The sequence below is a fragment of the Columba livia genome, chromosome 19 (genome assembly GCF_036013475.1).
Source record: "Columba livia isolate bColLiv1 breed racing homer chromosome 19, bColLiv1.pat.W.v2, whole genome shotgun sequence".
NCBI classification, from domain to species: Eukaryota; Metazoa; Chordata; class Aves; order Columbiformes; family Columbidae; genus Columba; species Columba livia.
The window spans coordinates 4,650,089-4,663,474 of NC_088620.1; the positions used below are offsets into that span (position 1 = coordinate 4,650,089).

Consider the following 13,386-nt stretch of genomic DNA (forward strand, 5'->3'; position numbering starts at 1 on the left):
GGATTTTTACGATTATTTATTATCTTTGAAGCGCCGGCAGTGTCCTGACCCTGTACAAGACACAACTGCTGGGCTTACAAAAAGAAAAAGCGCTGTGGCCAAAATCATTTAGCCTCAAAAAAGTTAACGAACATGTTCTCAGGAAGCTCTCAGGCGCTGCCCATCCTGAAGACATTAAAGGTGCCGATGTGAACCACCCAAACTAAGCAGACATGTAGCTCATTTCTCTCACCCGTAAAGCTTAATTAGGTTGCTGTCCAAACACAGTATGAGGATATGGCCAAAACAGAGGTACGGCCATTTGCTGCTAAAACCCAATTCATTGCAAGAAATATATATATTTTTTTTTCAGGTGGGGAAGCAACATTAAAAAACGCCACTACTCATGGAAGTTACAACCGCTTCCAACAAACAACATGTAGAAAACACTGGGAGACAAAGTATCTGCTAGTTTCCAGTGGATAGGCGACAAGTCCCCCATGTTCACCAGATGGATATCAACATCTGACATGTGTTGGAGGACATCCATATCAACTCCACCAGCCTGAACTGCAAGTAGCCAAAAACAAAGCCAGACAGGACATCTGTGATGTGGTGCCGTCCGATCATGACGCGGGAAAAGCCCACGCAGAGGGCCCAGAGGACCAGCAGGATCCGGAGAGGGATGGCCAGGACCAGGTGGTTGAGGAAGAACTTGGAGAGCATGGCCGCTCGGCTGGCGTGCCCAGCTGGGAACGCGTAGGTGTCCATGGTCAGGTAGTCCAACAAGCCGGGGGTGATGTCGTACGGGCCCTTCCGCTTGGCCAGCTTCTGCAAACCGGCCACAATCATGATGTCCAGGAGCAGGGCTACAAAAGGACAGATGAGGAGGGAAAGGTCAGAGACAGAAGCAAAGTCAAGGGCAATTTTCATGGCAGAACGTTCAATGATTGTTGGTGTCTTTAAATAAAAGTTTGGGTTCAGTTCCAGCCAGATGTTCACGGTTCACCTGCATGCAACCTGTCATCCTCAGATCACCACCCAAATGTTAATTAATCCTCCCAGTTCACACATGGAGAAGGCAAACGCCATTATCCCTGGCTCACAGAGGAGAAACCCAGACCACAGAGGCAAGTAACCCACCTGGGCAGGAAGAGAACAACTGGTAAAGCTAAAATTGAAACTCTTTTGGCCCTCAAACCACCGGAGAAAAGGTGTCCCGCAGCAGTTTCTGGTGCCATCCCTTGCCCTCTCCTAAGCCTACCTCGTCCCTCCTGCCCTGAGACAGCCAGCGGGACCACACTACACAGGCAGATTTCGCTAACATGAGAGTTAAGAGACAGTGAGCCAAGGGGAAAGCCATACAATTAAGAAAAAGAGCTTTTGCTGCAGGTATCAACACCAAATCACCTTTCTTCCCTAACTGCTTTCGGAATGAAACTCATCAGCACTTGTCTTCATCATCCTCCTCTTCATCCCTTCCCCTTTGCTCCAGCCATTAGGAACTGTCATTTCACTTTCCTAGCATTGATTTTGTTTTGCTTTCATCTCCTCATCTGCTTTTCCCCAGCCCTCCTAATTAGTCAGAGTGCTGATTTCAGCTCCTCACAAGCAATGACAAGGAAACACAGACCATCACCAGCACAGGAACACGAGTTGCCTGGGCTCTGATAAAGACCTTTCCTTGAGAGCTGACGAGGTTTCAGGGGGATGGATGGGAAACGAGATGGCACACTGGAGGCAGGCGGCTCCTCCTGCCTGCTTGGCACCTGGGGGGAGCTGGGACACGAGGAGCTGTCACAGCAGCTCTCCTTGCCCACCTCCTGCAGCTGCCACCTCTGCACAGCCAGCCCTGGCAGTGCTGCATCAAGGAGCTGATATTTACACTGGACATGCTCTCTCCTTATGGGAAAGCTGTTTTTCTTCCCCATCTGAAGGGCATCTTCCGTGGGGAAGGGGGACAGCAGGACCTCCCTGGACCTCCTGCCCACCAGGTCCTGCCCGAGCCACCCCAGAGCTCTCAGAGCCACGGAGGGGACACGGAGCAGAGGAAAAGATCTGGGCACCAGCTCCTTGATGGCACAGGCAGCAGTGGTGCTCCAGGTTAAATACAAGAAGCAGGAGGATGACGTGAAGGAAAGGTTCACAGGTGGCATCTGACCCCAGCACTCAGCAGAGCAGTTCTCTGCGTTTTAAGATTTCCTGATGTTTTTAAGGGGCTGGCTGGGGGGAGAAAGCAAGGGAGGGATTTCAAACAGGAGCTGCAGAGCCCTGGAGCAGCCACCCACCGCGGTTTCCCGGTAAGACCAAACACTTGCAGCCACCGAGAGTGACGAAGTGCAGGAGCTGCTGGCTGTTATGGGGCTCTGCTCACACTGGGCTTCCTAAATCACCCCCAACCCAGCTCCTCACCCCACCAAGGTGACCCCCCTGTGGCCCTGATTCAGCACAGTGTTTCAGGAGCTGATTTTCAGAGCTTACCAGCTGCATTGCCCATCAGTCCCATCTCCCCCTGACAGGAGGTGGGTGAGAGCCGAAGCTCTGGGGTGCGATCGCAGGAACCCAGACTCACGCATTCATTTGCTACACCAGCACTGCCAAGAGAAGACTCTGGCCCAAGCTGCTCCTGCTGAAATCAGCAGCTTATTGCATTGCTGAGGAGCCCAGCCAGGAGCCAGGAACCAGCCTGGACACCCCAAAAGATCCTCAGTGTCCCCCCACATGGTGTTCAATACACCCACCACAGACCATTGCCCACCAAATCCACCCATGGGTCAGTAACACAAGCATCACGTGCTTTAGCGACACATGGTGTTCACCTTTGCCTGTCAGTATTTTGTTCTTACAAATCTTTTTCTGGTCAAAGGTGATTTCAGGGCAACTTGAGGGATGCAGGCTTGTGTGCATGGAGAACAAACCAAAGAGCTGTTTTAGTAATCCTTTCATTCAGAAGATTAATAAAATGGGCCTTCAGTACTGCTAGGTTTGATTTTTGTCAGATGATGCACAGAAAGCAGAAAGCCTCGTTTGCCCACATTTCAAGATCTGAAGGCATGACAGCATTAAAACCGCGGGTTAATTTGCCGTTAAAAGAGAAAAAAAAAAACAACCAAAGATCACTTTGTCTGGTGCTTTTTTCTGACACTTGCCCCTGCACTTTCTGTTCCCTCCATGGAGCAACTTCTCTATGAAACAGCCCCCACAGCCTACCCTGCCCTGACCTCTGAGGCACTGGGGGGGTCCCGCAGCCCTTGCCCAGCTCCGGGTCTCAGCAAAGCCCCTGCAAATCCCCGGGGGGCCGCGCTGCGCCCCTGCCCTCTCCTGCGGCTGCTGCTGCTGCTGCTGCTGCCTCCGGCGAGCAGGCGCTGCCAGAGTGAATCAGCAGGCAGCATCGCTGCCGCCAGCGCTGCCGCCAGCCCATCCTGCAGAAGCAGCTACAGACGCTGCCGTTGCCCAGCAGCCCCAGCCCAGGCCCTACTTCTCTGCAATTCCTTGATCTACATCCCTGCTTGGACTTGGACTCGCTTGCCTTTTCCCCTCAATGTAAACCAAATCCTCCCTCCTCAGGGGGGCACATCCAGGTTGTAAGCAGGAGGTTGGAACATGGAGGGTCTCGGTCTCTTGCCCCAAGTAACAAGCAATAGGACAAGAGGAAACAGCCTCAAGTTGTGCCAGGAGAGGTTCGCATTGGATATTAGGAAAAATTTATTGCCAGAAAGGGTTGTTAGGCATTGGAACAGGCTGCTCAGGGCAGTGGTGGAGTCACCATCCCTGGAGGGGTCGAACAGTTGCACAGATGAGGTTCTCAGGGACGTGGGGTAGGGAGAACAGTTGGACTTGATGAGCTTGGGGGTCTTGTCCAACCAAAATGATTCTGTGATTGTACACCAGCATTCTGCAGCTAAGGGGTTAACTGCCTTCTAGGCACCCTTGGTGGGTCCAGCTGCAGGGGGTGTCTCTGCCTGGGAAATGCACCTGCTGGCTACCCATGCATCCCAAACCCCTCAGCTCTGCACCTGCCAGCACAGCCACAGCCACCTGCAAACCAGCATCGTCGCCTTCAGTCTGCCCTTCCCCTAACACAGAGATGTGCAAAACCTTTCAGACTGAAGGCTGGAGGAAATACAGCCCTGTAAAAGACCACTGAAGGGAGCCTGCAGAGATGGCAGAGAGATGCCTGACCAAGGGGTGAGATGCAAGGAGCAAGAAATGTTAATTTTAAGCATTTTTTCACTGTGCTCTTCCCCAGATCCAGGTAACACTGGATTTAATACATGAAGAGTGTTGGATTTAATATCCAGGTAGCACTGGATTTAAAAGAGTAAAGGAAGGATTAGCTCTTGCCCACTGCTCCTATCACTTTTTTCTCAAAAATATCCAGGATTTCCCCTTTGACCTGGCTGTTAAGGGAAACGATCCTTCAGATTTCCACTGCAAAACCATCTGATCGCAAAAAAGCTCCATTACCATTAAAACTTCCTTAAAGCGCAAACCCAAAGAGCAAGTCTTGTCTGCCTGTGACAATTTTAGCATCAGAGATCACCTTGGTATTGTAAATAGCCAACATCTGGCATCAGACGCACAGTAAATGAGCTGCAAGTGAGCCCCCTGGGCAGACATTTTATATCTATTAATACAAAAAGGAAAACAAATATCTGCCTTGCTGCTACCACCAAATGTTAGGAGCCCATTAGGAGTGGAGGCGAGGGGAGAGGCGAGCCCTGTGTCCAAGGACGAACCCAAAGCATCGCTGCAGCAGAACCAAGCCAAACCCCAAAGCTCTTATTTAAGGGAAGTCAAAACAGTTGGACATCCCCTGTCACTGTAAGGTCCTTTCTGTCCCAGTGCCCGAGGTGCCATCTCTGCTGCCATCCCTTCTGGAGCTGGGGCTGAAAGAGGCTGAGCATCCTAGGGGGCACCGGAGCCAGGCAGCATCTCCAGGGATGGAGGCAGATTCCCACTGAGATGTTTATATAAACATGTTATCAAAACCGCAGCTGAAAAACAACCTGGGTACAGTGCTGGGGGCAAGGGGAGGGAGGGAAAAAAGGAGAAAGCCAAAAAAGCCCTTGGCCTCATCTGCTCCTGCAGCCACGATTCGCATGACTTCACACTCATGGGGCTGCTGGGATGAGACACGGCCCTCCAGAGCCCAGCCTGGGAGATCAGGATCAGAAACAGAGCCATAAGCTGGACTCGGCTTCCCAGTGCCACGGGGACAGCAAAACGGGGTGGTAAATGCCCAGGAATGAAGCACGAGCCCATCCCTTGGGCTCAGGAGGCACCCAAGCGTGGGAGCAGATGTGCATCAAACAACCCCGCTCTGCCAAACCCCAGCACAATGTTAAAGCAGCGACAAGCTGGCAATAGCTCAGTGCCTGGGTTTCAGAGCCTGCAGCCTGCTCTGACCTGGTGTCACCGTGCTGGAGGCCACACCGGCCCTGCTGAGATGGCCCATGCTCTCCATCACAGCTCCCGAGGCCACGGTTATGGCCATGGCTGGCTCTGAATGTCCTGTATGCCCCAGCTTAGCCAGCCTCGCTCAGGAGTGAACCTTGGACCAACATCACCATTCCCAGGAAACAGTTTCTTCATAATTAGAATTCAAATTTGTTTTCTTCTTTTTCTTCTTACTTACGTGCCCCCTCCTACTGCTTCTGAACTGCCCAAATCTCCCACAGGCACTAGGCTCCCTGACCTGGAAAATGAGCCATTTGCAGCCTTGACTAGTTGACATTAATGAAAGATGCAGGTTTCAAAAGCATCTTCACTCTCCGGTGGAGTTGGTGGCAGCTAGAAGAGCTCCATTCCTCTGGAAGTGCACTCCTCTACTCCATTTTCTTCCCCAAATGTGGTACTATTAGGTGTAAGAGCTGACAAAAGGCACAGATGGCACGACACACTGAAGAACCAATGAATCAGACACTGCAGTGTTTTGGGGGGAGGTTATTTTTTGGCTGAACAAGCAGCAGAGTGGGGTAAGTGACCATGGGGAGGTGAAAAAATGGTGGAAAGCAGCATTGTGCAATTAATTAAACCAACAAAACACCCAGCTAAAAATAGACCAGCTATATCCTAGATGATTAGAAACAGCCCTGAATGCAAACACAGGCTGCCTGGAGTTCTCCCCTTGGAAATACTGTGCCCTTGGGAGCTGGGCAATTTGTACCTCAGCATCATTGACTGTGTGGGGCTGTGTGGTCAGGAGACAAGACGCAGACAAGGGGGTGAGCACAGGGAGAAGAGCTTGTGCTGATGGAGGAAAGGAGCTGAGCCCCAGGATGGCTCAGCTGCCTCCCAGAAGGGCTCCAACAGGTTGCAAAGACCCTGTCTGCTATGGCAGAGCACAGGTAACATCAGCACATCCCCGAACCATGCGCAGCAACACACACAAGGACAATGGCACCGCATGGGATGAGCTGGGGGAACAAAACTGCCTTGGGCTGATGAGCAACAGCATCTCCCAGCCCACAGACGCTGGGCTCCTCGCTCAGACTCAGGGCTGCTTAGGCTGGTGTTTACACTCCACTGCCTTCAATAAGGTAAATCGGATTCTGCGGTGTTCAGAGAGCCTCCATCGCAACTCATGGTGCGTTAGACCCAGTTCAGTTAAGTCTGGCAGCATCCCTGGATAGACAGAAATGGAGAGCGAGACCAGAACTGCATTCCAGGTGAAAACAAGGAGCTTTCTTCCAAGGGGAGGGAATACAGAAAGTTCATCTGATTCCCATCCCCATCCTCCCCCCAGCCTGGGGGTAGCGGGACACCCCATGGGCTCTGCTCCTTCCCCTGACTCACCTCACTGCCCGACGCTTCTCCACCTTCCTCTTCCCAACCACTGCTCCTGTCAAAGCGCATTAGCTGCAAACACGCTCACCCATTTCTCGGGATTTCCCTTCGGGCCAGAGCCTGGCTCAGCTTCCCCAGCAGCACTGGCTCCGCCCCAGTGAAACAGCCACTGTCCCCTTTGGGCTGCAGGCAGGGGCACTAGGAAGCGGTTCCTGGCGTGACAGACAGAAGGATGACTCATTTCCCATGTTTATTCCCCCCTTTTCCCATTCAACAAGCCTCGCGCTTCTTTTCTCTTTCACTCTGCATTCAGGCAGTGGAACATTTCACTCAGATTTCAGCTGACTGCAGTTCTCCCAAGGGCTGCACGCTGATGGCTGCAGGGTTTGCAGCATCCTCTGCACCACACAGCCGGTCAGAACCTGAGCTCCTCACTGCTGACCGGTACCAAGGGGCTGAGCAGACCATGGATCTGATACGGGTCCCTGGAAATACCCCCTGCCAGCTCCAGCCACAGCCAAATGGTCCCAGCTTGTCACTGACTGTCCTTTATCTGAAGGGACACTGCAGATTTGCCAGCCTGCCCTGCAGTGAGCAGTATATATATATTTATATATATATTTGCTATAGAGGAAGCAGGCGAGGAAGGGAAGCGGGGAGGGAAGCTGGGAGAGCCAGGCATCGCTGGGCTGTTCAGAGATGCCCGATCTCATCAGCTGTGAGGGGATGAAGGCTGAGGACAGCACCCACCAAAGGACCAGGGACTTTAACTGCTGCATCTGGGCAGAACAAGAGGCAGATTAGCAGTCTGATATGATGAAGGGGAATATTTAATGCCAGGCTGGCCCTGTGTTGAGATGCTGGATGCAGGGAGCAGGTGTCTGTGTTGTTCCCTCTGCCTGGCACCTACCGTGGGTCAGTCATGTTGGGTTACTTGACATTTAAACATTTCCACCTCGCTGGGCAGAGGTGCTGCAAACTTGCTGGGATCCCAGTGGGCACTGGGTGGGCTGGGATGGAAGCAGGACAGGGGCTGAACCTCCTCCATGTGCCAGGTTTTACAAGGAGGAGATAGTTCTCACAGGGTGCCAGCTCCTGAGATGCTCTCCCCTCCCCTGCCAAAACATCACCTCAGAAACACCTGGCTCAGAAAACCCCTAGCCTCACAGTGAGGAAATGAAAGGGGGAAAAAAATAGGCACATCTGGCCCCAAACCATCTCTGGGGCTCTCGGCTTAGCAAGTTCTGATGTATCTGTCGTGCAGCTCCCTGGCTGCTCTGCCGGGTCTGGGCTGCTGAGCCCTAGGGCTCGACAGGACCAGCTTGTCTGCACTGCCTGGACATCTCATCTACTCACTGACCTTTACCAGCAATGGGCTGTACTATCTGGATTTGCACCACACGACTCCAAAGAAAGGCATGACCATACCTGAAGCACCTCCATGGTGCAGGGTCAGCGGGTCTTGAGGGGTCTGGCAAAGGCATTTCTCACTCTCCTTCCTAACCCACCACTTCCCTGCCAATTTAGTCTTGCTTGGAAGTTGCTGGGGCAAGACTGCAGAGTCCTGGTTTATAAATGTATTTATAAATACATATATATATATTTAAATAAATATATATATGGCTCAGGATAAAGTCACAAGTCCGCAGGGACTATGCCTCAGAATATCATGGCTTCATTCCCAGTTAGACTAAAGCCAGGTCATTACTCAGGGAGAAGGCTGGACAGAGCAAGAGCCACCTTCTTGCTGACCCTTGGAGTGGAGAAGTGACCCTGGGGTCCCCTCCTTGGGTGACAAGCCACCTATCCCAAGTTCACCACACTGCTCACAACGATACGTCCACACCCCACAGCACCATTTTACGTGATGGCAATAAGTGCTTAGTGACAGCACCAAAAAGCAAACCCAGCCCTCAGAAGTGGGATGCGGATCCAGCTGGAGATGGATGAGGACTGGAACCTGTGTCACCAAGACAGGCCAAAGAGAAGACCAGGGCTTTCTCTTCTCCTAGTCTGAATACCTATTTCAGAAAGCCATGACCAAAGCAGAACCAGATAATGGCTGGTATTTCAAACTGAGCACAAACAGGTATTTTATGTGCAAGGGTTAACCAAGCAGACATCCTCTGACAGCAAAGGCTGGACTGCAGCAAATTAAACAAGGTTCACCGCATTGGGTGGAGATTTGGCTCTAAACACAATAGGTGGACTTCAGAGTGACCACTTTGGGTAGATGACCATGTTCCATCCCCATCTCACTGAGAAGGTGCCTGGACCTGGAAACACCATCAGCCTAATGAGATCAGTCTGTTTAGCTTAATAAATAGGAGGTGAAGAAATGGCTTGAGCACTATCCAAAATATTGAAAGGCAGAAGAGATGTGGGCTAAAAGAGCTATTCAGCTGAAGAGACAAGGGGATGCAGACACAATGGAGGGAAGAGGAGAGTCAAACTAAAAGCAAGGTGCTTGTGAGAATACCTGCAACTGCAGTAATATAGAAATGGTTCTGACAAGTTCACCCTCACTTGTGATTGTACATCAGATTGCTTGTTTTTTTCCCCTTAACAAATTGAACAGGAATAAATTAAGGGATGTGCTACAGCCTGTATTTTGCCGTGGGTTAGATCAATGATCCAAATGTTCTTTGCTGGCTTTGCAGTCAATGAATCACTAAATTTGGATCCACATCCGCAGCAGATGGATCAGAACCAGAAACCGAGGTACTGCTTCCCCCAGGGTTTAATGGAGTTTCTGTCTGGTTCTGGAGCAGATCTGGGAATTTTAGGGAAAGTTTTATGTCTGTGTTCCCAATGACAGCCCAATTGCAAGGTTCAAATGATTCTCTAAGCACCTCAGTTTTCATTAAATCCTTATGATTGCAGGAGAATGCTTGAACAGTACTAAAACTTCCAACAGCAGTAGATTAACAAAATTATCTCTAAAATTTGGGGGTTTCCTGAGTTATGATTTTCTCAATTTGGCCAGGGGGTGCAAACTTTCTTCCTGACTCTCCAGTAGTTGACGATGCTGCGCTAGTCTTCCTGAAAGCACATTCTGGCACAGGGATTTTTCCAATGGGCACAGATTTCTGATTTCTGCCATCTTTTCAGTAACAGGCTGCGAGTGCGCTTCTCTGGCTGTTTGGCATCTGCCGGAAAAGATCACCATGAGGAGAATCGATAAATTCCATCACAGATGACAAACACGGAGGGGAAAACATTGCTTGGGGTTGCTAATCAACAACTGCAGTCGGGATGGATGGAGCACCCCAGGGTCAGACACCCTCACCCTAAATGCTCCCGCGTGTGTTGGCCAAGAGCCCCTCGGGCACAAGGGCCCCCCCTCCATCTGCAGTGGTGCTTCTGCCAGGTTCCCGGTCCCGTTTCAGTCGTCTCCTGTCTCCTCGCCTTGAAAGCCTGATTGCAAATCCTAAACAAGCGCTCTGCGATGGGCTGGCTCCCTGCCCAGAGACTGCATCAGAAATTCTGCTTGATGTGTCAAACCCTCAGCAAGCAGGGGGGGAAGGGAGGACAGCCAGGGAAAGTAAGTTGGGGTACCGTAGGGAACCCCAAATTCCCTGTTTCCCTCTCCAGAAGACCAGGGAAGCACCAGGAGGTTCCATTCCCTTTGACCTGGTCCTACCCAGGAGGGCTTTACACCACGTCCTGAAGGATTTGAACCATGGGAAACCAGCAGCGAGAGGGACCAAGGATGGCAGGTGCAGCGGTCATGCCATACCCTTCCTACTCGCTCTTGAGACCCCACTTCTCATGGGATCTGTTGAGGTTCACCAGCCCCTGCTCCCCAGGAGTCTTTCCTCCATCAGCAATGCAGGTATTGCAGCAGCAGCTACTCAAATATTCGGAGATCCTGACTGCAATCTTAAATATCAAACCAAGGCCACGCTCACAGCAGACGTCTGCTCTTGGGCTGACACAAATCCTCCTGAGGAAGGTCTGAACAGAGAGACTCAGGGCACCTTGGCCAGTCCCACTAGTCCCTGTTGTCTACTTGGGGGACAAAACTGAGCACTTTGGAGGCCACCAGACCTACAGGGCTGTCAAGTCACCTTGTGAACTACTCCTTCACAAAATTTAACTATTTATTTGGGGTTTTTTTGGCAGGTGGAGGAGAGGGACACGACTAGTGTGTCTAGACAAGGAAGCAAGACTTGGGAAACCCCCTGTGTTGTCTCCAGGCACCACGTTTGAGCTCAGGAGACCTGGAGATGCAGGTAGTGGTGCACAGCTGAGCTCTCCCAGAGACCACCTGATACTCAAAGTTTCAAGGCAACCCAGAGATGGCTTTGCATTTGGCCTCCTCACATGTCAACAGAAGGGTGAGAAAACCTTTCTTGTTTTTAAGCCAAAAGTGGCATTAGCTCTTTATAAGGATCTCAAGTAATTTGGAGTCAAAGAGGTCAGTTTTCAGGCTTCAAAACCATCAAAGGCTCTCGGGTCAAGAGATATCTGGAAACTGTGCTGGCTGATGTTAGTCACCTACTATTTCATCCTCGTGCCCTTTCAAATGGAAGCTGCTTTTCTCAGCGAGAGGTTGACCCCGCGCAGCGAGGAGCCCCTGGAAGAACTGCTGACGTTGGCGGGCTCTGCATCACGCCGATGCTATTCTGGCTTCGTCCCCGCAATGGCCTCCCTTCATTAGATGTCACAGCACGAGGATGGTCTCTTTCAAAGGCAGAGGGGAGAAAAGGCAGCTACCACTGTGCTTTTCAACCCAGTTTGGTGCAGTCTTCCCCCTCTCTGAAGGATGAACTTGTGGAAAAACACCTGGGACCACGACGCAGAAACCGCATCACATCACAGTCAGCCCGTGTGGACAGGATGTCCCTTTCCTGAGGTGCCTCTGAAATAATATGTCCCTATGTCCCCCCAAAAGGCTCCCTGAGAAGAAAAGGCCTAAAACCAATGTTTTCAGCTTATCTTACCAACCAGAAGAAGTAGCGCTGATCACTGTTTTTCTGGGGAGGGTGAAACACGAGGGTGGATGACAGCCAGATGAGGCAGTAATTAGTCACAAGGAACAACATGATAACCAGGCCCCATGCCAAAAGCAGAAGAGAAAAAGCAAGGTCCTCAGGTATCAGGATCTAAGGCAAGTCACGCCTGGGGCTCAGCCTGGTCACTGGTGGAACATTGGTGCCTTTGGGTGGGATGGGACCTGCTCAACTGAGAAGGCACCTCCTTTAACACATCTCAACCTTCAGAAACAAGAACAACCGCACAGGAAAGGAGAACTAGAGACATCTCAGATCTGCATGGACTCCAGGTCAAATTAGCACATGGAAATGGGGACAGCAGCAAGAAATGGCCTCAGGGGAAGGAGGATGCAAGATCAAACCACAGCAGGGAAGGAGACAGGACTCCATCACACGGCAGCTGAAATGTGGAGCCAGGGTCTGTGCAAGCTGGTGGCGAAGGGATGGAAATCTTTTTTTTCCTCGAGGATATCCTCAGGCTCCGATCCACAGATCAAAGATTAAAACCTTTATGTTTCCCCCACCTATTAAACCACCAAGGCAGGTGACCAACGATTAAATAAAAGACATTGCTGCTGGTATCCACCTGCACATCACAGACAATTCCTTGGGCTGACTGGACAACCCTGCCCCACGCAAGACCAGGGACCTGCCCTTGCTTTGTGAGTGTCACCACCTACCAGGATCACTCCACCCCTCTTAGACAACTTCATGCTACACCCATCACCCATGGTACCCAGGACCAAGATGACCGATAAGTGCAGCATCCACCCTAAAGGTCACTCCCTGCTTCCCAACCGCGCCAGTGCCTGGGAGCGCTCAGAGGAGGAGTCCTGGTAATGCTGTCCCTTGTGACCAGGGCTGGGCTTTCTGGGCAGGGAGGGAGGTTTGCCACTCACCTAGCAGCAGGTTCATGAGGACCTCCTGGCCTGCCAGCGTGCTGCTCTTCACCAGGCAGATGAGGGTCCCCGCGATCCAGGGGATCCCGTGCCCCGTTATCCCCAGGAGGTTAATCATGGAGCGGGCACCACCCCAGGAGGAGGCTCTGTTGGCGCACACTCCCAGCCTCTTGGACATGCAGATATCGATGGCCAGCAAGGAGTTGAAGGCGATTCCCTTGAAGGAGGGGTTGAGCTGCATGCAGTCCTCTTCGGGCAGCTGCTGCGACTGCCTGCGCTCCTTGGCGTTGCTGTTCTGGGCACCGGCTGTCCCGGCTTGGCTGCTCTGCTTTCTGCCGGAGCTCCTGCTCTCCTGGTTCCCCTTCAAGGGCTGGTTCAGGGAGAGGAACTCAGCCCTGTTAAGGACATTGTTCCTGTCTCTTGCCCTGGACCGCGGCTGGGATGCTGGCATTGCAGACTCTAACACAACCTGCTTTGCAAATATCGGCGGAGGAGAGAAATCCTTCTCCCTGCAGAAAGCTTCCCCCCACTCCCACCCTCACGAGCTGGGAATTTGGGAAGCTACAAAGGTTCCCCTCTGTTGCAGTTGCCCCCAGCACAGCCTGCTGCTGTTAAATATAGAGTAAGGAATGCACATGGCTGTTTACTTCATGGGCCTTGCAAGCTTGGAAGGAAAATTAATGCCAGGCTTGGCAGCCACTCCAGTGCCAGGGAAAAAGGTT

The 13,386-nt window shown here is 51.8% G+C and overlaps 1 protein-coding gene across 5 annotated transcripts in view; it reads right to left on the reverse strand.

Annotated features, from left to right (window-relative positions):
* Positions 1-13,386, reverse strand: part of PLPP7 (phospholipid phosphatase 7 (inactive)) — a 21,684-nt gene continuing 8,298 nt past the window's right edge. For all 5 annotated transcript variants that reach the window (XM_021280090.2, XM_065035807.1, XM_065035808.1 and 2 more), the window contains 2 exons: positions 12,665-13,133; positions 1-848 (listed from right to left, as the gene is read on the reverse strand). In XM_021280090.2, the coding sequence (XP_021135765.1) occupies positions 484-848; positions 12,665-13,115 (816 nt within the window). In that variant the 5' untranslated portion in view covers positions 13,116-13,133 and the 3' untranslated portion in view covers positions 1-483. The remainder of the gene's footprint in view (positions 849-12,664; positions 13,134-13,386) is intronic.